The sequence below is a fragment of the Drosophila gunungcola genome, chromosome 3R (genome assembly GCF_025200985.1).
Source record: "Drosophila gunungcola strain Sukarami chromosome 3R, Dgunungcola_SK_2, whole genome shotgun sequence".
In the NCBI taxonomy this organism is placed as follows: domain Eukaryota; kingdom Metazoa; phylum Arthropoda; class Insecta; order Diptera; family Drosophilidae; genus Drosophila; species Drosophila gunungcola.
Genome location: NC_069139.1, coordinates 17,670,915 through 17,697,801, shown reverse-complemented (window position 1 = coordinate 17,697,801; position 26,887 = coordinate 17,670,915). Strand labels below are relative to the sequence as shown.

The window sequence follows — 26,887 nt, the reverse complement described above, 5'->3', positions numbered from 1 at the left end:
ACGATGGCCTCGGCCAAAAGTTGTGCACAACTGACAGCAGGGCAAATTTCTTCCAGAAAGTGTCCATTGTCTGTTTAATTTCGACCCACCTCCTACCAAGTCGTGCCTTTAAGTCCGAAAGTAGCTCGGCTTTAGGCCATTTGCTGGCCTTCAGCTGCAGCTGGTGCTGTTGCAGCAATTCGTTGACAACTCGCCGCTTATTAAAAAGTTTGGCGCTGAAAAAAAATTTTGATTTAGTCTGGCTATATTCATTTCAATGCTACTTTTAAAATTTAAACTTGAAAGTGCATTTTTGTTTTTTTTAACCTAACAAATGCATTCTTTAATTAATGATTTTGTTGTATTTTAAACTTAAAAAATTACAACAACTTTAAATTGTAAACGAAAAATAATGTAGCTTCGTAAAGTTTACAAAAGACATAAATTTATATATTTCTCGTCCTTAATAAGATGAAAAAGTAGAAGCATTTCTCACCTCAAGAGCATTAAGAGTTCGTCTCACAGACATTCTCTTAGCCTAATTTTTTTATGAAAAACTTTTCCAAATAATTCCAGTTAGAGCTTGGAATTCGCCCTCAACAGTCGAGCTTGCATTGAAATTACAATGCATTTGAAGTGCTTTGGGTGGGCGGGAAAAGCCCAGAGGTTCGGAGTGGAGTTGGGCTTCAGCTGGCAGTTGGAGGACTTGTCCCCTAAACTGGCGCACTTTGCATAAATTTCAACTTGAAGCATTGCACTTACTTGACACATTTCGTTTACCCAGACCCAGACCAAGCCAGTCCCTCACCTTTAGACCTCCGCTCAACTCATTCAACTTTGTTGTTGTTCATTCGGAAAAAGAAAAGAAAGTTTAGTCTTTTGGTCTCTGGCTCTTGCAACAATTTACCGTTAAAAGCTCAACATTGTAACACTGGTTTTTCACTTTTCACTAAGTACCGGGTTTGTGTTACCCATAAAAAAAAAATGTAGATATAGCCGCGGGTTGCAAGTGGGTGAGATCCTGGGGCGCGTTGAGTAATCTGCTCAAGTTTTGCCGTCGTCTTTTGTGCAACGTGCGAAGTTTGTCACTCCGTCAGTGAAATGGCACAGGCAAAAGCAACAAATTGTGCATGTTTCAGTGCAGCCCACTTTCCATTTTCCGTAATCCACTTTTCCGTAGAGACATCAGCATACACCTGGCGAGGGATCTAAGGATGGTCTGAGGGCGGGGCAGTTGTCGTGTCAACACAAGTTTTGCATTTGGCGATGTGTTTTTCCTTGGTGTGTCCCTTTATTTTTCTCTCCCAACCCCACCCTTCCGCAAGTTGTTAAATGAGTTTTCATAGTTTTTCGTGGGCGGAGGTGCACACCCTTTCGCTGTCTCTGTTTGCGGAAAATTAATATTTTCCCTTAGCCCATTTCACTCTTTATAAAGTTCACCATGGCCTCTGGGGTGCATTTGCTTAGCGTCAAAGTTTTCTCTCCTGGAGGATTTTTAATAAAACCCCAGAAGAAAGTAATATTTGCTAAAGGAAAGTTTTTAAACATAATGGGAGTTATACTTACCAGCGGGCCTTTAAATTTATTAGGGAGCAGAAAAACTCTGCAACATGTGTTAAGAATAATATACTTAAGGGAAGAAAAATAAAGTAAAATTAACTTCAATGAAACTAAATTTATATTTATAGTTTAACATTTGTAGGTATAGGAAAATAGAATAAAATAAATCGTCTTGAATAACTTCCAGATGAAATATGTAAAAACTATTCTTTTTTTGAAATTTATAGTTAGGTAATCAAAAAATAAACGTATTGATATTAAAATAAAGTTTAGATTTATACCAAATGCTGGCGGTTTAATGCATTTTCTAGGTAATTAAACATCCATTTATGCATCAAAGCAATGTAGATAAATAATCTTTTCAGCCGGTTTTAATTATTTATGGAGAAAATAAGGGAGTAAAGCGCTTCAAACTATGTTTAAACAAATGAATTGCAATTTACCAAGCATTGTTATGTTGCGGCAGAGATCAATCAGATAGCAAACAATTAATCAACATATTCATAACCTTTAATCAAGCTAATAGCTTTCAACAGAACAACATTGCCATCATCGGCAGCAGTTTATCAGTGGAAATATAATAACCGTCATTAAACTAAACAAACACATTGCGCCATTCAGTGTTCGCCATTCGCATAAATTTCAATACGTAACCGGGTACACTTAGCCCATGATGCCACCAAACACCACCCCACCTGAATACATTTCCAATTAACTGGGGGCTCCCACACTGCCACACTGCTCCACCTCCGCTAGCAGTTTGGTAAATAATAATACCCGGGCAAATGTTTAATGATATGAAATTAATGCGCAAATATCAGCAGCTTCTTTGCCATTAAAGCGAATAGTAAATGTGAAACAATTTCCCCGGATGGGACCATGGAGAATTTTCACAGCTGTGGTGGTGCGCGCCTCCAGGTGAATATGTAAATGATATGCGCTGATATCGGCGGAATAAATTGACTCTTTGACTAGCCTAAGTTTTTTTTTTTTTTTGACAGCTTACCTGCTAGGAGTTTGCAACATTTGTATTTGTTCAAAAGTCAATTTAAGACCCAAAAATGTATGCCATTGTCGATTTTCATTTGCATGCCAGTCTCATACAATCGGGAAAGCTGTAGGAATGGAGGGAACTTCACAAATGATGTTCTTGGTAGAGATTTTTATGGCCTTGCATGGCCAACACACACACCTAACGCCTATTTTCCACACCCCGAACTCAACCATAAATACAATATTTCCCGCAACTTTTCGGGAAAACAGAAGCAGATTTGATTTTACTCGATTTCGGTTGCGATTCGGGGCCGAAAATTTTTATTGTCCAGCAACAGAGGCATAAAAAAAAAGCTGGGAAAAGCGACGGAATACGCATGAAATTTGATATGCTTCATTGAATTGATTTCATTTCATTTGTTTTGATTTGTTTCCCCGAAATACGCAAGAACGCAAATTGGAAACCGGACCCCGGATAACAGAAACTGGCACCATCTGAATTTGGTGAGTTCGAGTGCTGAAATGAATACATTTCGGTTGAGTTCGAGGCGTGTCTGTGGGGTAGGCATTCGGATTTGGATTTGGTTGGCGAGAAAGAGGGGGAGGATGTGTAAGAGGGCGTGGCATTGTGGTTTATGCTGATACTGTTGACTGACATTGGGGTCTGGGCCTGACTTTTAGTAGTAGTTTATTTAGTTGTTCGAGCGATCAACACTTGCCAGATTGCTTTGGCATTAAAGTGTCAGCAAATATTCTGGATTCTGGATGGCTTTGCCGTGGAATGTCGGACCTGGCATCTGGCAGTTGAATGTCCGGAATGGGGAAAATGGTCCTGTTCCGGCCATGATTTGGCCACATGCGGCTTAATGCCCTCTAAAAGCCTTGACTCCAATCTGCAGAGAAAGAAATGAAACAGCTCGGGAAAAAAATGTTGAGCAAACTCATTGATAAAAAAAATATTTAACATTTGAAATTAACAATAATATTGAAGCTATGACAAATAGTAGGCATTATAAAAAGTGGAGGCATTAAAATGAATAAAACTTTTTTACAACCAATTAAATAAAAAGTTCCTAAAATGATAATATGTTCTACAAAGAAATTAAAACTTGACCCACTTTTTTAATCCTAATCTTTATGTAAGTGGTAGTTGTTTTTTCGGTGTAACAATGGGTCTGGGCTTCACAAAATCCTAGGACAAGAAGGACAAAACCTGCCTCTCAATTGAACCCTTTTTGTCTGCCTGTCAACGGAGGATGGCAAGGGCTCTTAAAACGTAGCCAAACTATAAATTGGGTAGTTATTTGGGCTTAGTTTGCTATCTCAGATAGATTTTATTAGGCCAGATCATAAACCGAACTGGCGATAGCTTCCTTTGATTGCTTGTTGATGCCTGATAATTTTTGTCTCGAGCACCAATCGCTGGTTTTCTTTTGGGAATTTGTGTCCAAATAGTTGCCACAAATAACAGAAATCACACACGTTACTTTAACAGCTCCCCGGTGGGCTTTTTACGGATCGAATCCTTCAGTTTCCTGCGAAACTTTCAGGATATCCCTACTGATAACCCAATTAATACACTGACAACCAACATTTATTTATTGCCATTTCATGTACGCAAACTTTTAAGGCAAAAGAAAATGGAAAAACTTTAAACTTAATGTATTTGGCTCATCCTTTGTCAATTCCCCGACGAGAATCCCGAAACTAATCATTATTGAAAACGTGTGGTGCCAACTTTTGTAATGCGCCCCATTGTGTCACGCCCTTTTTCACTGTCATTTTCTCCATCCGAAAAAAAAGAAAAATGCGAACAGTAAAAAAAGAAAACAACCAAAACAAAAAAACTCAAAAGTTATAACAAAATAGCTTTGGTCAAATTGTTTTACAAGCCAATTGGGTTTGGTGTCCTTTTTTGGCACTGTCATGTTGCCTTTTTGGAGTCCTGCGGTTCTCAACGCTTCGATTGGCGTAGCAAAGTCCCCAAGGCGTTTGACAGAGGAAGTTTAAATGTTCCATCGCTTTCCATTTGCAAAAAGGGGTTATGCCTCTGATGAACTTTAAAATAAAGTTTCTCCTCGGAATGGTTCTTTTTCGGTTAAACATGTTGTGTTTTGTTGGATTGTTTTAAGCAGATATGGAAAAAACGTTGATTTGGTGGGCGTTTGGTTAAAATGTTCTTCATGCACATCAATTCGAATTTTTATAATAGACTCATCATTCAATACTAAATATAAAAACAATTTTAAATCGAAAGGGTTTTTTTTTTACAAAACATAAAAAAACAATAAAGAACTCTCGTAAAGAAATTAACAAAGATTTTGTATTAAAAAAACAATTTGACTGTATATTTAAACAGAATAACTTTTATTGCAGTACAGATGTCAATTAGAAAATATAGCCTTGCCCTGCTCGTTGTATTCCCATTCATCCAACTGTCCCTTGACTGGTTGCTCCTCTCCTACCCCCTGTCTCTGATGGTCCTGCTCCGCCACCATTTGCTGTTGGTCTCCGGAAGTTCCTTCAAATTCCCCCCGGAGGATCTTCGATCTCGTACAGCTTTTTGCCTGGCCTCGGAGGCAGCACAGGCGGCCCTGTAAGCGGCCTTCTTCGTATTAGTGTAGTCCAGTTGGGCAGAACGCAGCTGCTGAACTAGCATCTCCGACCGCTGGCGAGCAGTTTCTACAAGTTGCATTTTTTCGCACAACTCCTGCTGGGCGCCGGAAGCAGCTGCCTCGGCATTGCCCACTACGTCCTGGGCGTTTTTCACCGAGTTCTGGAGCGTCTGCAACAGCGTTTGAGCCTGCTTCGCTGTGGCAACAGCGGCATTGAGATTTGCCTGAAATTAAAGTGTTTGAAAAGTGGTTGAACAACAAAGCAAAAGATATTTAAAGTTTTTGTTATTTGGGTATTTTAGCTGTCAACAGGAACCTAATAACAATTTTTTGCTCTTTTCTAAATGAATAAAAATCATTTTGTTTCTTTAAGGTGCATTGTTACAAACTGTATAATTGGATTTTCAATCAGTAAAAGGAATTAGCCAAAAGTATTTTCGACCTTCTAAATTAGTTGAAAATCATTTTTTTTAGTGGTGCACTGGTACAAAAATGGAGTGTTTAAAATAAATTTCTGGCTATTGAATCCAAAATTTCACATTTTAATTAAATATAATAATATGAAACCCAATGCTTATTAAAATGAATGAATTAATACTAAAATATTTGAATTAATATAATTATGTTTTAATTAACTAAAAACAGAAATAGATGAAAATCAAAGTTAAAAATATTTAAGTTTGGTATTAAATCGACTAATACTTTTTTCATCAAAGTGCTTAAGAGTGGATTAGAAAACATGGGTAGATTGGAAATTGCTTTTGAAAAACTGCACCTGTGAGCCAACCAACGAGTAGCCCTCCTCCTGGACGATAATCTCCGCCTCGTGCACCTCGTCCTGCAGCTGCTCGAGGATCTGCTGTTTTCCCGCCAACGCAGCCTCGGCGGCCTTGGCCGCGGCGATGGCCTTCTCGGCCAGCTGGTGCTTCACCTGGCGGGCGGCGGCCAGAGCGGCGGGCGCCTGGGTGTCTGACGCCTTTTTGGCCTCCTGGGCAGCCTTTTGGGCAATATTCGAGGCGGTCTGCTTGGAGTTGCCACGCCGCAGGCCCATATCGAGATTCTCGGATTGATCCATTTCCTGAGATCTGGACTGATGCTGCTGGCAGTTCGAGGAGCGCTGGTAGCTGGCTGAATGGCTGGTCGGGATGAGGAGCAGAAGCAGGTGGTAGAGGAGGATGTGGCCCAGGATCCGTGGCGATGCAATGCGCATAATTATATAAGCCTTCAAAGTTGTTGCCAAGTTTGCCTTTTCAATTCCGGCTTGAACATTTTTACATTTCAAGTAGTTCCGCTAAGCCAACGTGCTGGGCGTTCTGTGGAATAAAATGTTTAACAAAGTTTTTTTTGTTAGAAAAACTCCTGGCAGCAGGGCCGCATAACTTTTCCGCGCAATTTAACTTAACGTTCAAGAGTTTCTCATTTTTCTTTTGTACTTTATTCACTTAGTTTTTTTTTTCCTACCCTAGCTTTTCCTTGACATGAAAAGTAGTCTTACAATGCATGTGGCAAAATTTTTTTTGTTGGCGTTGCTGTTGTTGAACAAGAATTAATTGGGTCGTCAAAGTCCTTCAGCCCCGATAAGCTTTCAGCCTTATCGAAATGGCAGCACAAAAAAAAAAGGAAAGGAAATCGGGAAAGAAAAAGTGGTGCTGGGCAACCCAAGACGATTGCTCGGGTCATTTGTGCGTTGATCTGTTAATCCGAAAAGGGTTTTTGGCCGGCTTCCCATGACGAAAGCCTCGGCTTTTCCACCCGTTTGATTGAGGGCCCGAGAAAGCTCCGCCATTAAGCGGGTAAGTTTGTTATGGCCAGAAAGGGGCCTTGGCCGCAGCCACTAGGCGTATGCGTAATAAAATCAACAACTTAAAATTTAAGCACCCCCAACCCGCACGCACATTTCTCTCTCAATTAGAGATAACAGATAACTTAAACAGTTTAAACTGTGTGTATATGTGGCCAGGACCACAGTCGCAATTTGACCAGAGTGTGGGTGGGTGCCTCACCAGACGTAAAAGTCTGTATTTCGACCGGGGCACACTCGTCCTCGTTCATGGACCTCGTCACTTGCATTCGACTTTTTGCGTATTCAAGTGCCTGAGCGGAAGTGTGTTCCATACCAATCCCCCCCCATTGCACAGCTCTTCACATACTATCCCCACCCAAAAATGACACTCTGGGTGCGGAATGTGGGCGGAAAACCGCAAAAAAAGAGTCTTCTAGAAGAAATCGATGTGCATGAACATTTTGCCAGCAGAATGCCTGCCTTTACCGTACACTGCGAAAAATAAAGACACCAAAAATGATGCTTTAAATAAACAAAGTAAATTTAAATTCCTTAGAACCCTTTAGAAATTAAACTTAATCATATAACACAGCTTCTTTTAAATAAATTAATAAAAACTAAACCCAAATTTATTTTGAGCTCATGTATTAATACACAATCGCAAAAATTTTAAATATATTTTCAACTACCTTATATCATACAAATCCACTTACTTGTCCCTAAGTGTATAGAATGAATCAGCCAAAACGAAGATAAAATGCTCTGTTGAAAAACGGAATGCCTAGATTTAGTGAGGAACTTTATGGAATATGATGCAAACGGGGCTGGAGAAATGAATGAAAACAAACTCATTTGTTTTCTGAACGTCTGGTCTTCGGGAAAAAAAACGCATAGATCAAACTGAAAGAAAACTCTTGGATCCAATGTGATTTCTTTCTTATTTCTTATTTCTGATTTGCTTGCCACTCAAATATCCTGCCCCGATATTGCAGTGCCCCCTAGACCATCCGATTGCCCACCGGAGGGAGGTCCTGCCCACAAATTCAATTTCCTCTGCAGCCAGTCGTCCATCGAACATGTCCTGTGAATTCTGCCAACTGAAAACCAAAACGTCTATGTGGCGAGGTGGCGAAGTGCCGATGTCGTTCTGGTGTTTGCACCGCATATAGACACATATATTTGCCAGCTCTTCGAGTATATATATAATATTTATGCCACTGTAAGTGCTTATTGATGTCAGATCTGAAATTGGAATCTGCTTGGGTTTTTGTTTCTAGTCCATGCGGATGCACATTGCAGTTAAGGTCTCGATTCGGTTCTCGTTGTTTTGTGTACTCTCAATTAAGAAAGTTGACATTTTGACATGATTGAGCTGAAACCGAAACTTGTACCCCGAAAAATTGAAAATTCATATATGCCAGTGGTACCGAATACTCACGAAATATTTATAAAAACAGACACAAGGCTCTGTCCCAAGTGCTTTCGAGCAGGAGAATGAAGTGGGGCCCGTTGAGGCCACAGTAAAATTTAATTTTAATGCATAAGCAAATTGAATTTAAGCAACAGGAAAATTGTACGTCTGGCCACAAAGGTGCCGCATGTGGAAGCAAAAACCATTTGCCAGGGAGCAAAGAAGGCGGACTAAAACCACGCAGAGTAGTTTCATGCTGAAAGTTTTCACCTGACGGCAGGGCAGAAAGAGAGTAAAATTCCATAACCCAACCACATTTACGGAAATGGGACATTTTCATCAAAAATTAGGACACCCTTGAAATATTCTTGGTCTACAAATTATGATGAGATTAACTGGTATACCGGAACATTATTTGAAAGTATGTAAGGTTCTCAGTTCAGTTTAGGAAGGGGTAAATGCTTTATGGTAAAAGTAAACCCGTCTTAACCTTTGTACTTCGAAAGTAATAGTTTTTTTTTGCAGTGACCCCATAAATTTTTTTATTTTTGTAAACTCAAAAAAAAAACCAGCATACTACTTCTGGGATATCATCCAAACGAATTCTTCGTAATTAATCTTGCCATCTCCATCAAAATCGGCCTCCCTGATCATTTCATCAATTTCCTCATCGGTGATCTTTTCGCCCAGGTTAATCATCACGAATCGCAGTTCGGCTGGTGAAATGAAGCCATCTCCATCGCGATCGAAGATCTTGAAGGCCTCTCGCATCTCCTCCTCGGTGTCGGTTTCTCGCATTTGCTTTGCCATAATGGCACAGAACTCATTGAAGTCCAGTTGCCCATTACTATTGCTGTCGGCATCGGCTATCAGGTCCTGCAGCTCGGCCTCCGTGGGATTCTGACCCAGGGTGCGCATCACGGTGCCCAACTCACGGGTGGCGATCTTTCCGGTTGCATCCTTATCGAACTGGGCGAAGGCGTCCTTAAACTCGGCAATCTGTTCCTCCGTTAGCTCGGACATTTTATCAGGTTTTTACGAATAACATAAGTTATATGTAGATGCTTTCAAGGAGAATTTATGAGCGAGAAGGTGCCAAAAATGGTTTTGAAACTTAAAAGTCTGGATTCCAACTCCCTTAGCCTGCTTAGCTCCTCATGTGGTGGACATCGTTTTGACAAATCGCACGTAGTCAATGTTGCCCTCATTATCAGAATCTGCATCACGGATGATCTCCTCCACCTCATCATCCGTCATTTGCTCCCCCATATTCTTCATAATGTGACGAAATTCCGATTCGGATAAAAACCCGGTTCCATTCTTGTCGAAAACCATAAAGGCGGCGATAATCTCATCCTCGGTGGTCATGTTCTCGTACTTCTGGGACATGATATACAGAAAATCGCTCAGATACAGTTCGCCAGATCCATCAGCATCTAATTCGGTATATATGTCCTGCAGCTCCGCATCACTGGGGTGGTAGGCTACAGTTCGCATTAGGTCTCCTAAGTGCTTTATGGAAATGACCTTCTGGTCTTGTTCGTCGAACAGGGAAAAGGCCATCTCTAGGTCCTTGACCTGTTCTTCGCTCAAATTTTGGGTGCGAATGATACGCTCCTCAGGCGGCGGAGTAAGAAAGTCAAAGTCCATGGCCAAAAACGAGGATGGGGCTATGAAATTTTGGGGTCACTGAACAATCACTACAATTTTTCAACTAATTAAAATGTTATGTTTTTATTTTGAAGTTTAAAGTAAAGTCAATACAATTTGTTGATTAAAGATGCGTTTTAGGGTTAAATAAAGTGTAATTTTTTTTTAAATTATTTTTTATTGCTTATCCTTGGACCATCATATTGCTAGGTGAGATCAGGTAAATGTTAAACCAAGGAAAAGGTTTTGCCGGCACCCAGTACAATTCTGAAATCCATATGTGGTTTTATATATTAGAGAAATCATCCAATTAAAAATACTTACTCAAATTTATGTCTCCATCATCATAGTTACAAAGCGAACGTAGTCAATTTTCATCTCAGTATTGGAGTCTGCATCACGGATCATTTCCTCAATTTCATCTTCTTCCATATTTTCCCCCAGATCAGTCATTATCTGACGGAACTCAGTTTCGGGTATGAAACCAGATCCATCCTTGTCGAAGACCTTGAATGCCAGGATCACTTCATCTTCGGGCGTCGAATTCTCGTACCGCTTTGACATGATGTATAGGAAATCGCTTAGATACAGTTCGCCCGATCCATCTGTATCGATTTCGGTGATATAATCTTGCAGCTCATTTTCCGACGGAGTGTGGGCCACGGCTCGTAGGCAATCCCTTAGTAATTTTATGGGAATGACCTTGGCATTCTCGTCATCGAATAGGGCAAAAGCCGCCTCACAATCCTTCAATTGCTCGTCGTCCAGAGTATGCGTGTGAATGGTACGCACTTCCGGTGGCGGCGAACTGAAGTCAAAGTCATCCATGGCGAAATACAAATGTTTGAAAAGCTATCAGTTTTAAGGAACAAAATTATTTGTTAAAATTTATTTGGCTACAAATTTAAACTTGATAAAATTTTGTTTTTTAGTTGAAACAGACGCGTCCACTACGAGTTTATTTTTGAAACTAAAGGCAATGATACCTGGACAAATAAAAATAGAATAGCTCGAAAGATATTTAAAAACAGAAACGTTTTTTGTATTTTCAGAGTTTCTATTATCATAAATATAGTATTGCTATTTAAATACAAATTTAAGCCCTTTCCCAATATCAAATACGATTTAAAATATGATTTATGATAATGACTATCAGCACCGTTGGCTTACAGAACACGATTTTATTAATACATAAAATGTGCTGGAGTCGAATAAAACCAGCATTAGCTCGAGACGTAGGCTTTATTTTTTTTAAATTAATCTCACTCGTTTTTATATTTATATATATCTATTTTTTATTATTTCGTTCTTCAATAAAATCAGGTGCTGTATAAATAGACACGATCAAAGTTTAGGTGGGTAGGCAAAAGTCTTCTTGATCATGGTTAGGAACTCAGTGAAACTTATACGCCCATCTCCAGTCGAATCACCGGTCCTGAGCATTTGCCTAACGACTTTTTTTTCGCTCTTAAATTTTGTGTTTTCTAGCAACTGGAGCAGATCGTTTTGGGTGATAAAACCGTCGCCGTCTCTATCGAACATCTTAAACACCTCGCACATCTCGCGCTCCTCCTCATTTTCAAAACGCGCCATTACAAGACAAAACTCTCTGAAGTCGATCTCGCCATTACAGTCCAAATCGGAGGCTTTAAAAATCTCCTCGAGTTCCTTTTCCGAGGGATTCTCACCGAGAGATCGGATCATGGTGCCAAGTTCCCTTATGGTTATCACGCCACGCTCGTTTCTGTTGAGCTGTTTGAAGCTGAGCTTATATTCCGCCAACCTTTGCCCGCCCATTGAGCAGAAAATGTCTACCTGATCATCAGTTAGTTGATCCATGATTGGCAAAAGACTTTAAGGATGATCCTGAAATTTAGTTACGTTTTTAATTTGATTATGTGCCAAATTAATTTTTGAAATTTATTTTCAAAAAGGGTTTTTGGGCAAATAAAAGCATGTCACTAAATTGTTTTTACTTTGGCAGTAAAGTCAAAATGTTTAAAAGTTGATTTAAAAAATAATAAGCAGGTGTTTAGTTTGAATTGTGTATTCATTTAAAAAATAATTGTAATTAAATTTGCTAGCTTTAGATTTACTAGAATTTATTATTTTTTTATTATACAATTTATTTAACAAGTTTTTTTCTTACCAAACGTTGTGTTATGGTGTATGTTAATTGTTAAATCGCCCCAATGACATGATTGTTTAATTCTTTAACAGAGAGCTCCATTTTGTGACGGAAAAAAAAATAAGGGTGACCACATCCCCGTAATATAGTTACACCCCGATAAATATAAAAGGATTTAACAATTAAATTTGCAACAATTTCCCGAATAATGTTTATATAGCTTTTGGCTTCGGCTTTAAGCATTGCGGCGGTTGAAAAGACATGGGTAATTACATTTTTAATTAAATGCGACGCAGTTTGTTTCGTTTTTATTCTTATTTTTATTTGTATTTTTGTTGGTGCATTTATACAGCTGTTGAGTATTTTTTCTGGGCAGCCATTTAATGCCATCGCCGGTCCCTTGGGGCATAAAATGTTTTTTGTTTGGTTTTGTTTTTTATTGAGCGTTACGGGCAAATAGGAAAATTATCCAATGCAAAATTTCGTGCAATTTGCATAATTTGGGTGCAGAGCGAGCAAGAAGCGATTTGCACAAAACCCATATCCTTGGCCATCCTTTCTCACACGTGCGCTCCCCAGTGAACGCAACAATGGGAACTTTTTGCTAATGAGAAGCAAATCCTGGCCACGAAGGACACGAAGGATTCAGGATTCAGGATTGGGGCCAAAGTTGAGCCACACAACAAGGCATTGTCAAGCATTTCTCAGCATAGATTAAAGTGGAATTTTCGGTCCAGAGATGCTGGGATATACATATAGCTGTGTTGAAAACAATGGTTCCAAATTTTATACAAGTAAAATTTGTTTCATAAAGGGATTCAAGTACTTACTAAATATACTTAATGTGTTCTTTTGTTATATTTTGTCTAATTCGTTTTCCAAACAAAAGTATGCAAATATTAAATATTACAACACATAACATATTGTTAATATGAATAATCTAACATGTCACTCTTTGTATTTACCTAGCACTTTCAAACAGAGCTATCTTTTTGACCACTAATGTATAAGCTTATACGATTGTCTGGTAAATGCAGCTAGGAATATGTTTGTTATTCGACTTTAATCAGGCATAAACAGGACCAAAGGGCAACAGCCGAGCCGCAATCGAAATGGCAACAGTCCTTTGCGGGATTTGGATAATTTGCATTTCTGAAGGAAAATAGGACACACAATCAAAGGATTTCCATGTGCGAAGCTCTTGATGTCTTAGTTGGAGCAACGACTCTATATGATATTAAGCATACGCCCGAGTAAACTTCTCTTTGTTACAGTGGGGTTCTGAATGCAAATGCAGATGAAGCTCTCGAAGCATTTATGTATTGAGCACTGTCCTCTTTGTCTTGTGAGTAATTTATTCCTTAAGATAAACCAAAATTTGCATACATAATATGCATAGTATTAAATTCTTTCCCTGAAAGTATTGGTTGATAATTTTAACTTAATATTATGAATAAAGCCTTTTCAAAAGCCTCTTAATACTGCTAGAGTCATAAATGATGTTATAGCAACACAAAAGTGGTTTTGATCTAGCTTTTCCACTCGCCATTTCAAAAAAGCATATGTAGGTCAATGGCTACCCAATGCGTGCCTTTGAAATCCAATTGAGTGGCTATTGGCCAGGGAATGGTGAGTATCGGCAGCAGAACATCCAGCAGCCAGAAATCGTTGACCAGCAACAAAGTAATGCCATTCAATCACCGCGGGTAGCAATTCGAGCCGTAGATTTGTCTATGCCAAAGCGGCTTCAATAAGCGGATCAGTATTCGGACTCGGGTCACCAGTGCAACTAGGGAGTGCATCGCAATCAGTTGCAGTTCACAATGAGCAGAGGCATTTGTGAGAAATGAATGCCGGCGGAGTTTTTCTTTGTTTTCCGGTTTTAATCTTGTGGACTGCAGCTGTCGCTTTTCATCAATGGCCAACAGAACGGGCAAGGAAGGTGAGGTCAAGTCCAGCTTGTTTATGCATGTCGGACAGCCTCTCACCTTTGGCATTGTACGGTCTATATATACACGCGTACATTGTGACTGGGCAAACAACGCACTTAAGCCGGACGGCAAAGAAAAAAGTGTTAAACAAACCAGGCTCCTTTGCCTTCTTTAGATCCTATTTCCTCTCCTGTTTGCTTCTATTTCACTTTGATGGCACGTGCGTGGAGTGGTTTTGAGCGCAGGTGATTCGACTGGAGTGGAAAGGGAGATATGCAAGTCAATAACACAATGTTGCCCTCAGGCGAAGTGCCGGCTGCTGGAAGTAACACAAGTGAATCCCAATGAGAAGGCATCTTTAAATCGAAGATTGAAAGGTGTTTATGTACATTGTCTATAGCCCATGAACTTGTGTTAGTTTAAAATTACTTGGAGTGAATAACAGGGTTAGAAGTAAAAATAAAGGGACTGCAAATGAACAACATCATTTTAGTATTGAATAAGTACATGTTTTAGCAATACTTAAAATACACATTTAAAATACACATTTAAAATACACATTTAAAGAGATATTCTTCTTGTTATCTTTTTTTATTTATGCAAATGATTTTCATTTCTCCTTAGAGAAATTTGTTTTGGTTATTCAGATTTAGAAATCCTACAAAATTAAACTTAGATTGGTAAAAATAAGTTAAATATTTTGAAACAACTGAGGGTATAAAAATTTAACTTTACAAGCTTAGCACAGCTAAAAGGAAGAAAATTAGGAATATTAAAGCTGTAAGAAACAGGAATCTGTAAACATTTCCACTTTCCTGTTTTGCTGCTTTCGCTCTTATTATGCTGAAAGCATCTTTAGAGCTGCAACTAATCCAAAAACTTAAAATCCAATCTGGAATATAACTTTGTTTGACTTTTGTTTGCCGCCTTGTATTTTCCCCCATTTACCAAGATTTTCTTTGTTTGTTTTTGTGGCGCAAATTGCATTCTGTGGGTGTCAACAAAACGCAACTCCCTTCACCGCCCTTTTTCTGTCGGCCAGGACAGTATGAAACATGATTAAATTACTCATACGCCTCGTGTGTACGCTTGGACAACAACTTCTCTAGCGATTTTGTTTTTGCTGTTGCTACGCTTGCTCTCATTTAGTTAATTAAGTTTTACAACAGCTTGCCACACGCCCACAACCCCTCCGCCCCTTTAATTAGTTTTTAATTATTTCAGAGTTGAGCGTTTTCCAAAAATTTTCCGGTGGGCTTTGGGCCTGTGTTGGACTTTGGTCCAGAGTTTGCTTTGAGTTTGAGTTTTAGTTAATTTTATTTGTATTTTGCAAGTATTTGTACGCCCCCAACAAAAAAAAAAAGAGGAACTAGGGCTTTGTTCATTTGGCACATTATTTCTACACGCTTTGTTTTTACTGTAGTTGGTTTGTTTGTTTGCTCGTTTGTTCTGGGCTTGCTAAAGTTTTGTGCAAGCCCATTAGCCTAATAGTCCGAGCAGAAGTCGCCGTCAACCTCGGTATATTTTAGTATAATTAACTTTTGTTGCAAATTAATTCTGGCACAAACTATTTTTGTAGCCCAATTTAATATAAATACACCATTAAATATGCAAGAAAAAACATAATATTTTGCTCAAAGACTTATTTATTAAGGAACAAATTAATAAAAGCTCCGAAAAGAAAGCAAAAAAAAAAACATTTTATAATCTTAAAGACTAATTTATTTATTTGACAATAGTTATTTACCAATAAATGGTTAAACCAAATTTGTATGTAAATATTTAGGGCAACTAAAATTAAAATGATGAATAATAAAAAACTCACTATCGCTAACTGACCCTTTTTGCCATCAGTTATTTATTCATTGTTTTAAAACACTATTTACAGGCTAATTATGCTCTCAGTAAGGGCCTTGCTACATTTAATAAATTAATGGGCGTTAACTCGAATATAAAATAAAATTTGCATGTCCAGAATCACACGTTGCTTTAAATAATGTAATCTGTATGGAAATTGATGATATTACTCTGTATGCACATACCTTCTGCCTTTTTATAGTTTGGGCATCAGCATAACACTGATTGAAATGGGCCAGCAAACATTTCACTTTATCAACTTGTGCATATTCAAGCGTGTTTGTACCTGCGTCAGTGTCTGTTTCCGTGAAAATTGGCTCAAACGAAAGCCTGCTGCAGGGCGGAATACAAAGGGAATTGCGGGGGTCTCGGCCTAGAACAAATATTTACACGGCTCGGTGTATGGCATTTGCCATAAACTACCGTAAAACAATAAAATTCGCAATAAACCAAATGGAAAGCGGCAACTGCCGGCTCATGTGATATGCATGCAAAGCAACAACGCAAACAAAAGCCACAATACAGCACAATTGAACAACAAAGCCAAACGAAACGTTTTTCATAACTTAAATTGCAAAATGCAACGGGGGGTTAAGAGCGCAGAACAAAAAACAAATGTGAAGAAATAAAAGAGTGGAACGTCAACAGAACAGTTGGGAACAAAGCCGTAAAAACAATGGCTAAAGACGGAAAGGTAAACTTGACTCTGATATGTCCTGCAACAACAAACACAAAGCAATTTAATTTGGCTCTCTTGGCTGATACGCCTTATCGCTTTTATTATTTCCAATTGAACCACCAATTTATGGCCTGCCACAGAAACTTTAGAACGAACATAATGCTTTCAGCCACAGAGTGACGAACTTCCGTTTTTGTCTCGAACTTTTTCTCCTCTTCTATATGAGTATCCTTTTCAAATTGATCATCTAAATCAGGAGCCAAGGTTTCATCTACCACATTCTTTGACGAGGGGCAACTGCCTTCATCCAAATCCGTATCGTCCTTCCAAAGATCGGAGGTTGCGGCACCGCAGTCAGCTAAAACAACAATTGCTTTGTGAACAAGCTATATTTGTTCAAAAAATGTTATAGTACCTATTGTATTAAAATTAAGACTTTATTTCATAACAACAACCTTAAACCCATTATTTCGTGTTGGAAATAAATATATTTATATCATTAAAAGTAAACCAATTTTTGCTAAATTCAAATGCCAAAAATATTTTATAAATTTAATTCATCATTCATCATTATGTTAACTAATAAAATGTACAAATTTTCAGTAGTTTCAAGTATACGTTGTTTTATATATTTTTATTAAGAACTATATATCTTTGATTTCTATGTAGTATTATGTTCACTTACCGTTTGCTTGATGTTGACCTAAAAAGCCAAAACCAACGACTAATAGAAAAGTAAACAAAGCTAACGACATGATTATCTTGAATAAACTGCGAGCATAAGGTATTTTGCTCTTGTACTTATATGTTTCTAATAGAAAATTCGTTTCGTTTTTGGTTGAAACTGGAACGAATTGTGACATTTCCAGGTTTTCTAGTTGGAGTAAACTTGTTTCTAACTTTCTGCAAACTGCATAATCTTGTTAGCTTTCCGCCTGGCAACACTCTATTTTTAGCTGCTCATCTTGATGCTGATTTATCTGTAATCCAACTTGCGTTTCAGCCACTTAAGGCCACAATCTGCCTTTTGCCACTTTCCGACTTCCCTGACCCCCCTTCCGGGTTACAGGTGGCTTTGTAACAAACTTAGTTCAATAAAGTTCGCCCTCGTCTGGTGCCTTGCGCTTTGATCATCGCATCACATGCGTCTAAAGTGTCTTTTCCTTTCTACCGACTCCTTTAAAGCCTTTTCAGCCATCGCAACCAGGGAAACATATTCAGACTTAGCGGCTTTCCCCGGCAATCTCTTTGAAGTGGGATTTGGCCTGGAAGGCCACTGTCGAGGGTAGCAACTGTATCAGCTGTTTATATTTAGGTCCTTTAATTTATTGCCTGTCAAGCTGCTGGTCAGTTCGGTTGATAAACGGCCTAAGTCGATGCCCAGGATTTCTCTCTTTCATTTGGCTGCCTACTCGACATACAATAATTTGCCTTCAGTCAGGGATGCACAGGGAAAAAATAAAATGTTAACAGTTTTGGCTGACATTGACATTATTACTTCAAAATTTAATTTTTTAAAGATAAAAACATATGATGATAAGCAATTTAATTATTATCACCATAAATGATTTATACCTTAACATAAGAAATAATGTCAATAAATATATTTAATATTAGGTACGTATGCTGGTAGATTCATAAAATTTTAATAATCGGGGTGAAAGATTTAGATAGTTTTTGTAATTTTATTCAAAGAATCTTTTAATTACAAAAAAAATGAACGTTTTAAGCCACATAGTTATAACAGCGTCAATTTAAGGAATCTTGAAAATGTAATATATATATATTGTTAAGCATTTGTAAGATGTGATTCTTGTTCTTATGATATTTTCTAATATAGAGTCCCTGTGTGTGAAATTCGGTTGCCTCAGCAGAAAGCAAAATTAAAGCCACGAAGGTCCTTCTATATGAGTAGGAAGTTGTTAGTTGCTGGCAACATGAGAAACAGCAGCAAGTGCAACAGCAACGCCAGCAGCAACATCCAACTTGTAGTGCACTTGTTGTTGCTGTTGTCGAGTGCACGACGCCGTATGCAATTATCACCCGAAAAAATACTACAGGGCCAAGAGTGCTCCTGCTTTTACCCCTGCTCCTGGTCACAGGTAGCAAAAATAAAAGGGTGAAAAAATGTAAAACTACTAGCTACAAATTCTGCCAACATTATGTGCTCAAAATGTAAATGTCATTTGTGTGCCGAGGATGGGGTAACTACAACAACCGGTGGCCGAGTTTTGCAACATTTGAGAAATGTGTGTTGCCAGTGAAGTGGCACCAGGACAACCAGGACACGGTCCGTAGTCCACTTGCTCGCACTCCATGAATAAATGTTGAAACACAATCGAGAGCCGTAAATTCTGAGCAGTCATCAGCTGAAATAGGTGTAAGAAAAGGCAAAGGCAAAGAGGGGAATCCAGGAATAAAGAGGCCAACACAAAGGAGCAGAAAGGAAACGAGCAAATTCCATCCGGTGGGAACAATGGACCCGGGGAAATGTCTGTCACAAGGCAGGAGCATGAAACAATGCAAGGGAACGAAGTCTAATTGGTATAATAAAATGTCATACGGCGAAAGAGCAATGCAGACCGCTTCGTTCTCTGATAATTCACCAGAGACAAAGGGAATAACTGTATTGATGATGTCCCCTGATGGGTCGGTTCCGATTGATTGCAGCAACTACATATTGATTTGGCCCCGATTAGGCAGCTCGGAACAACTAAGGTAATTTCAACCAACGAGACAAAGAGACTTCAATCAATTAAGGATAATTTCACAACGTCTACATTTTCTTCGAACATCTCACTCGACAGGGCACACAAAACAATTGCGATTCAACCGTTGTTGAACGTTGTATGAAACTATGAGATACCCTGAATTAAACACAATTTTTTTTATATTCTTCATACCTCTACCTCACATATTTAAAGATATTTCTGTTGATTTATGGACTAGAATAAAAGTATTTATTCTACATATAAGTTTATATATTTCTCACATACTGAGAAACATTTTACTATACTATTATTTTGAAAGGATCAGAAATTCTTTCTTTTCTTTTTTAATTTAATCACAAATACAACATACCAAATCAATCTCATGTATTTACGAAAAAAAAAACGTTAAAGTTTTCTCTAAACTGGCAGAAGCCACTAAAACCCTGGCCACGCCCCAACCGCCCATATATCAACTGTCGATGGCTATAAAGCTTCGTACTTTCGCATTTTCGCATCTGCTGGTGCTCCATTCAACCAGCGCGAGTGTACAATCAACAAAATTAGTTTCATTTGGGCAAATGGCATGGCTACCAGTCGCACCATTTCGACCCACATAACAGAGGCTTGGCTTAGATAGGAATTTAGGAGGGGCAGGACGGAGAGAAGTGTCGGAGTAGAGCCCCTAAAATATATTATATACCCCTGCTTTTGATGGCTCGCCCTTGCTTTTGATCTTCCCCGACTGCTGATAAATGATAAGATGCCGGAGGAGAGCTGAAAGAAAAAATGCTGCAAAGTGTAGAGAATGGCGCCGCAGGTGTGTGGCCCATCATGTTTCATCGTGCAACTTCAAGGATACTGCAAAGTAAATAATTAAAAATTTCTCAATCTTTTAAAGAAAACGTAGTTCAAAAGAAACCCTCAATGGTCAGTGGACTGCCACAAAAGTACGCCATTGCCAATTAGTGGGAAAATTTACAAGCAAAAAAGTGAGGGGAAAACGGTCTAACCTGTAGGCCGCCTACAGTCTGGTGTCCTGGAAAATGAGTACCCAATGTAAACTAAAAGAAAAAAAAGGGTGGGAGAAAAGGGGGAAACTGTCTGTCAACCTACAGCAATAAATAATGGCCAGCTGCCGGCTGCTGCCGGCAATTTATAAATCTGTTTATTGTAACATCCCGTGACTCGCGTTTTGTAATTTATGTATCTGGAATCTAGTTAAGCCTGCTGAAAATCAGCTAATGAGCGTCCGATTGCAGCTCAGATAGCTTGAGTAATATTTCCATAAAAAACCGTATTACTTTATATGCACAAGAGATGTTGCTCGAGCAAATATAGCTCTTTCATGCTTTTCCCCCATGGTGTTTACAAAAAGTTTCTGTTGGCTACGTTCTGGTCAACTGTCTGTCAATATTTTATTGGATGCATCTCGCTTTTTATATTGCATCTGGCGCAAACACATATATAGGTATACCCTTTTCGTGCAAATGGGGAAAATACGTATATAAATATACAAACCCACAGAAACGAATATTCCCAGAACCGACCAAATGCGCAATTTAATTTATGTCATACAAAAAACGGACGAAAAACTGTGAGTAAGCAAAGAAATGCAAAAATACTCGTAAATATACGTTGCCCAATGACGCGATGAAGGACAGTACGCTGATCATGATGGTTTTACGGTAGGGAATTTCTCACTTGCTTAATTGGCCTTTTAGGAACCTTTCTTTTTTATTTTTTTTAAATTTAAAGTTACTGGCTAAACTGATTTTGTTGGGTCCGCAGTTTTTTAAAAAGAATGTTTGAAATGTGTATGTGACAGTGTTTCTTTTACATTAACATTTGTTTCTTTGTTTAAAACCCAAAACTTTGAGTTAAAACCATTAAAACCAGACCATTTAAGCAACTTTTTATTTCGTATTTATAAAATTAAGCCATATCAAAAGAAACTACTTTAAAATGCTAGACTACATTTAAAGAACTTTTTCACACATTTGCATTTTAATTTTCTGACGACTCCTTCCCTCTTTTCTGTTTACTTTTGCTTCCTAATTGTACATTTTTTCCGTATTTAAATGAAATATGTCTTCTCCTTACTTTCGTTATACCCACAGTTTAAACCAATTTATTTTTTCGGTACATTTTTCACTAACGAATTTCCCGGGTTTTCTTTCGGTTTGGCATTATCTTGAACTCGTTCTCCTCTTTTGGCAAGTGCATTTCCTTTCTTGGTCCTTAGTTTCCATCAACACCCACATCATTTCTTTTGTTTTGAAATTTTTTTTTACAGTTTTTAAGTCGTGCCATTCGGTAGGGTTGTTCTTTATTACCTTCCCCACCAGACCCTACATTTTATATGTCCCATCATTGCCCTTTTTGGACGGTGGAAAGGAAATATAGGATGAACGAACTGGAGCACTTTTATATGATGGTTGCAGCTTTTGTTTTACATTGCCATACATATTTGCATTTTTTTGAATGCTCTATAGTACAACCCTTTTACCCTCTGTTTCAAGCCTTTTTTTGCAAATCCTGCTGCTTGTTTTAATTTCTTTGGTCGGAGTTTTGTTCTGGTTTGCCCCTTTTTTCATTTGTCGAGCGGGCGGGGTTTCGATGACAGCATTGAAAAAGACTCCATTTCAGCCCCGCCCATCGAAGTTGCATTTCAATTGAATTGTCAGCGTTTTGCAGTGAAAAATGTGTCATAAAATTTTGCCTCGTTAGGACTTCAATTTGTGTAATTTTTTTTTTGGCAAGGCAAACCTTCTGTAAATGAAAATGTAAATTTGCTGATTAAGTATTTTATTTTTATCCATGAAAAATACTGTTATGCAAATCCCGTTAATCCATTTTTATGATTGCCTCTTCATTTAACTCATAACTGAATTAGTTGTATAAATGTAAACAACAGTTTTATTAGTTTTTGAAAGTTTTTATGTTTTGTTTGTGGTTATATTTTCGGATTTTTTTAATTGCCCTTCAGAGCCACTCAATGCTCAATTAAATTAATATTTAAATGCACACTGTGTGGCTTAATTATGCTCATTATGGAGTCATCGCCGGCATTGTTCGCCGCCTGTCATGAAAGTTGGTCGGAGTGGTGTTACAGCAGAAATAATTAATGTTTTCATTGACTCAGGAGTGGGAAGCGAGCTTATCTATAGCCCTGCATTGGGCTGTCAATTGTTGGCCAACTTTTCCGGGCGAGACTTTCAAGCAATTGAACACCGAACAAACTTCCACACAAATCCCAAGTGCAGCTGTCAAATCTTTCCCCCTCAAAAAATCGACAGGAAAAATGCCATCTCGCAAAAAGTGAGCAAGAAATGGCAAAACCAAGTGTCAAGTTGAAATAAACTTTAAGACAGACTTGACATATTGCCAGTTGCTCGCTTCCAGCTCACAACATAATTTTCCATTAGTTGGATAACTTGCAGAGGACATGGAAGCCCGGCAGAGCTGAACTGACATTTGGTGGTTTTACTAGCGTTGGCTGCCTGGCACATAAATAAGTTAATAAGCGCCAGCTGAAAAATGGTTAGAACCAGGTGGCCTTGCCAACTTCAACTTGGCTAAGATGCAGACAAGTGGCGAACACAGGCGAGCTGGCTAATCAGAAAATAGAGAAAATGGGATTTTTGGCAAAGTGTGATTTTCCACACTATCTCATCCAGCGACTGTCAATTTCAGATCCATGAATTATAGATTACATTGCAGTTGTATGTTGATGAAGGACGCTTTAAACTAAGAAAGGGAAGAATATGTTTAAAGTCATTTCATTAAAAACATGGTTTATAAAATAAAAATAAACAAAAACACAAATATATTGTAAAAAGAAAATATCATAATAATACAATTTTCATATAAAATGTACGGCCGAAAGTTTATTATTATTATAATATAGAAAATATAGGTAAGTTGGACAACTACTTACTAAGTCAAACTACTACTACTACTACTCTTATTGATGAATAAATTTAAAATAAACAGACATTTTCATCAATCATATCAAGTGATATTTTAATGCCGTCCTTTAAGTGGCATGTGAATGGAAATCATTTGGAAATTTCAAACAATTGTCAGATGTAAAACAGTTATCCATGCACCGAAGCGGACATGCACAAGGCTCACATACACATACACATACGCACACCCACACACAACACACACGCACTCTCATAAATCACGCCAGTATTTGTGCATTTCCGGTCAGCGCACGGATGTTCCGGTGATCAATTTTCAAATGCGCTGTGTCAGTTCAGTTCAGCCACCGGTTCCAGAGCCCTGGAATTCATCCCGGTCTAAGGGACTCGACAACTGGACGGCAACTGCTCAACCTGTCGGTGAATCCTCGCATCCACTTGGATACCATTTTTGCGGCTGCCTCACTCCGCCAGTTGTGCGCAAGCAGAAATTGAAATACAAATTCACAGTTTTTGCATATTTGTCTGCCCGTCGGACGGACGGAGTTCCGGTATCCTAACTAACCTGCCCCCTTCGGTTTTTCTGACTTGCATGTTACGTGGCTTTTATTTGTGAATTTTAAGCACAATTTTGTTTTTCCCCTTTGCGTTATCATGTATTTTTTTATTTGCCCTGCCATTTGTATGCTCTGTGGATTACTTTTTTTCACCTTCTTCCTTTCGATTTTCTGACTGTGCAATTTGTAGTCCGGTTTTTTGCATATCGACTTCGATTTTGGGGAGAAACCGCAGACATTAGGGACTGCGGCTGAAAGCTTTAACAATTTATGGCAATCGCTGTTGTGGAAATTATAAGCAAATAAATGCAAATTTCAAGAGCGAAAATCATTTGGCAATTATTGAGCTAATGAATTATGCAATGAGTTTCGGTATTAAATGGGCATCAGAATCGCGTACTTTCCGCGATATTGCACTGCTACAAGCAGCCAAAAAATATTAAAACTATGTGAATAAGAAAAAAAATTCTTATAGAAACTAAACTATTGTTACATGGATTTTAAACTATTGGCCATGAACAAATGTTTCAATAGGATGAGTACTAAATTAATAGCGCGAAGGTATCAAAATAAAACTTATGTGGTTTTAAAAAAGGTCTTAGACGACAGTTTTTTTAAGGGTTATAAAAAATTTAATTTCACTGTGTCTCAAATTCTTAAGCATGACGGTTAAGCTTTTATTGAATTATATTATTTGGTTTAATGTTACATATTTAATGTATTCCTGTTTAAATAATAAAATTATACATAACTTAGAATTTTTCTCTGTATTTAAGAAGACATTTTTTTCCTCAGTGCTATGATACCACTCGCACAATTTCTGACGATTTCCGTTCGCAGCTGACGGAAAGTTTGCCGAACTAATTGCGTGCCCCCGCCCATCGGCTGATTCTCGATACTTGCCTGGTCTAATAATGAAATTAATTAACGGGTAATCAAATTGGCAACTAGAAGGAGTTGGCCAACTGCCATTCCGGGGAGCAGCTTCCTCTGTCGCTGGCAAATTGTTTAGCTCAACTTAATTAGCCTAATTTTTGGCATTTGCTATTTTTAGTTGCTTTTAAAATGTTTGCCAACATCTTGGACGAGGATGCCGGCAGGGAATGTGTGTCTGCGGTTCCATTTGAGCTGGATAAATGCAATTTTTCGGGCAGCCATTTAGTTAAAGTTCCGCCCAGTTTAGCCGGCGGCCCACTGCCACTACCCCTGATCACCTCTGTCATTGTGCCAAATGAACCTTTTGTTTGCCCGACTGCCAGTGCATACGGGTATTTGCAACAATTTGCCTGGCAATTGTTTAATTATGCAGGACAAACATTAGGCAAAGTGCTGGTGAAGAACTGCAAGTGAACTTTGCATAGTTTCCCGAGGCAATTGCCAACAAAGAGAAAAGGTAAATAACACTTTTGGCTGGCCTCCGGCGAGACATAGAAGCAGCAGACGACGCAGTCGCATTTCTCATCCCATCAGCGCCTTTTTCACCGGCCAAAAAGAAAACTTTCGTTTCCACTAAGGAACTTGCTCAGATTTATTTCAATGCTTCCCAAGCCCAAGGCGAGGCGACGAGCATCAGCGAGGACCTTCAGCAGAAGGAGGTTGAAAACTATGTCAGTCAGCTGCCGGCCTTTTCTCCACCCCCTCCCCTCTACTTGCAATTTTGTCTACGTTTTTAGCGTCTTCTTGCCAAAGACTGCCTTTCATTCGGGCTAAGCGCAAAGAAAAACACATAATAAGTAAAGTGTTTGGGGAAAGGAAGCGGAAATTTATGTTATTTTACCAAGTGGTTGCGTACAAAATAGAGAAGCTAAATATAAGTAAAGTATATAGTCATCAAACAACAAGATCTCGGAGCTAACTTAGTAGGTGTTTCACTTGTCGATACTTTTTTAAGATTTGCAATAAACTAATTAATTACATTACTTTGCTAATAAATTTGTAATTTAAATTTTTCAGTGAAATATATCAACAATATTAAAAAAAACTAGCTTACGTTTATAATAAAACTAATATAATTGAATATTTGTAAATCACTAAATCGGAATATTTTGTAATAAAACTATATCTTAAAGTACTATTTATGAAATACGAAACTTAAACACTTTCTGTATAAATGCTATTTAAGCCTGGTCATCTATTTAAGAAGAAAAATATAAATTAAATGCCCTTAAGCTTAAACGTGTTTATTGTTACTTAAAAAAAAACAAACTTCTCGCGAAAGCAAACATAAAAGTGAGTAATAATCTTCGGTCGAGAAGGCGAACGGTTTATGGAGCTTAAAATTGACTTAAAGTTGCATTTCTTGTTTGATGCTGAGAGCGCTCCTATATCTGGCAAACATTCAATCTGCAACGGGAGCTGGGGAACGAGATCCTGCCAGCTTTTCTGTGCACGATGGTTGGTCCCTTGGCTTTCGTTCAACTCATTTGCATGCAACATGACAACAGCATTGAGTCGCTATGAGTCGCTTCTTATAAATTATGCTCTTTGCTGTCGGTATCAAAACCACTCTCCCTCTGGCATTCCTCTTCGCCCTGCCACAACGGGTATTCAAAATTAAATCCAACGCCTTGGATTCACAAAAATAAAAAATTTGCATCCGCAGATGAAGTTACAATATTTTTTTTTTCACAAATTTTCCGCTCTGTTTTTTTTTTTTTTGTCGTTTTTGGCAACAGACAAAGAAATTGACTTTTAATTAGACAACTGTCAACAGTTTTCAAGGCTGCCGTCTGTGAAACTCCATGCCTCAAAAAGTTCTATCAAAATCTCATTAGCACAACGCGTGGCACGAGACCGCAAAATGGCTTCTGTGAGTTTTTGTTCTGGGTGTGAGTTCTGGGTTCTCCGTTTTCGGTTCTCTGTGGTATCCGTTTCGCTGTGTATATTTATTTAGCCCCAAAATGCTCGCAAACGGGGGTTAGCTGCCGAAAACTAGGCGAAAAAAGTTTTTTTTTTAATTAGTTTCCCAGCCGTGTTATTGCTTAACCTTTCGCCAGTTTCCCTTGTCAGTTTCCCGTTCATACATTCCGGTAATTTGATATCTAATTGGTCTAATTAAAAGGAACAAGGTTCGAACAGATGCCAGTAACAATATTGCATTGCTCATC

The 26,887-nt window shown here is 38.4% G+C and overlaps 7 protein-coding genes across 7 annotated transcripts in view; 1 reads left to right on the top strand and 6 right to left on the bottom strand.

Moving 5' to 3' along the window:
- The window catches only part of LOC128252111 (uncharacterized), a 53,980-nt gene that overhangs the window by 23,440 nt on the left and 3,653 nt on the right, over positions 1 to 26,887 (top strand). The gene's annotated exons all lie outside the window — the stretch shown is intronic.
- Positions 4,882 to 6,460, bottom strand: LOC128252103 (uncharacterized). Its single transcript, XM_052979568.1, is given in 3 exon segments — positions 4,882 to 5,071; positions 5,074 to 5,371; positions 5,923 to 6,460. Coding segments are annotated over 3 exon segments (888 nt in total). The 5' UTR covers positions 6,358 to 6,460; the 3' UTR covers positions 4,882 to 4,916.
- Positions 8,861 to 9,373, bottom strand: LOC128252110 (calmodulin-related protein 97A). Its single transcript, XM_052979577.1, has one exon. It carries the CDS (start codon positions 9,362 to 9,364, stop codon positions 8,918 to 8,920), a length of 447 nt encoding a protein of 148 aa, XP_052835537.1. The 5' UTR covers positions 9,365 to 9,373; the 3' UTR covers positions 8,861 to 8,917.
- Positions 9,497 to 10,023, bottom strand: LOC128252108 (uncharacterized). Its single transcript, XM_052979573.1, has one exon. The coding sequence runs from the start codon at positions 9,989 to 9,991 to the stop codon at positions 9,497 to 9,499; it is 495 nt and encodes a 164-aa protein (XP_052835533.1). The 5' UTR covers positions 9,992 to 10,023.
- Positions 10,125 to 10,967, bottom strand: LOC128252107 (uncharacterized). Its single transcript, XM_052979572.1, has 2 exons — positions 10,316 to 10,967; positions 10,125 to 10,258 (listed from the first exon to the last, which is right to left on the bottom strand). The coding sequence occupies exon 1, from the start codon at positions 10,817 to 10,819 to the stop codon at positions 10,322 to 10,324; it is 498 nt and encodes a 165-aa protein (XP_052835532.1). The 5' UTR covers positions 10,820 to 10,967; the 3' UTR covers positions 10,125 to 10,258; positions 10,316 to 10,321.
- Positions 11,336 to 11,830, bottom strand: LOC128252231 (calmodulin-A-like). Its single transcript, XM_052979796.1, has one exon. The coding sequence runs from the start codon at positions 11,828 to 11,830 to the stop codon at positions 11,336 to 11,338; it is 495 nt and encodes a 164-aa protein (XP_052835756.1).
- LOC128252112 (uncharacterized) lies at positions 16,647 to 17,384 on the bottom strand. The gene is made up of 2 exons (XM_052979579.1): positions 17,272 to 17,384; positions 16,647 to 16,944 (listed from the first exon to the last, which is right to left on the bottom strand). Exons 1-2 carry the CDS (start codon positions 17,339 to 17,341, stop codon positions 16,688 to 16,690), a joined length of 327 nt encoding a protein of 108 aa, XP_052835539.1. The 5' UTR covers positions 17,342 to 17,384; the 3' UTR covers positions 16,647 to 16,687.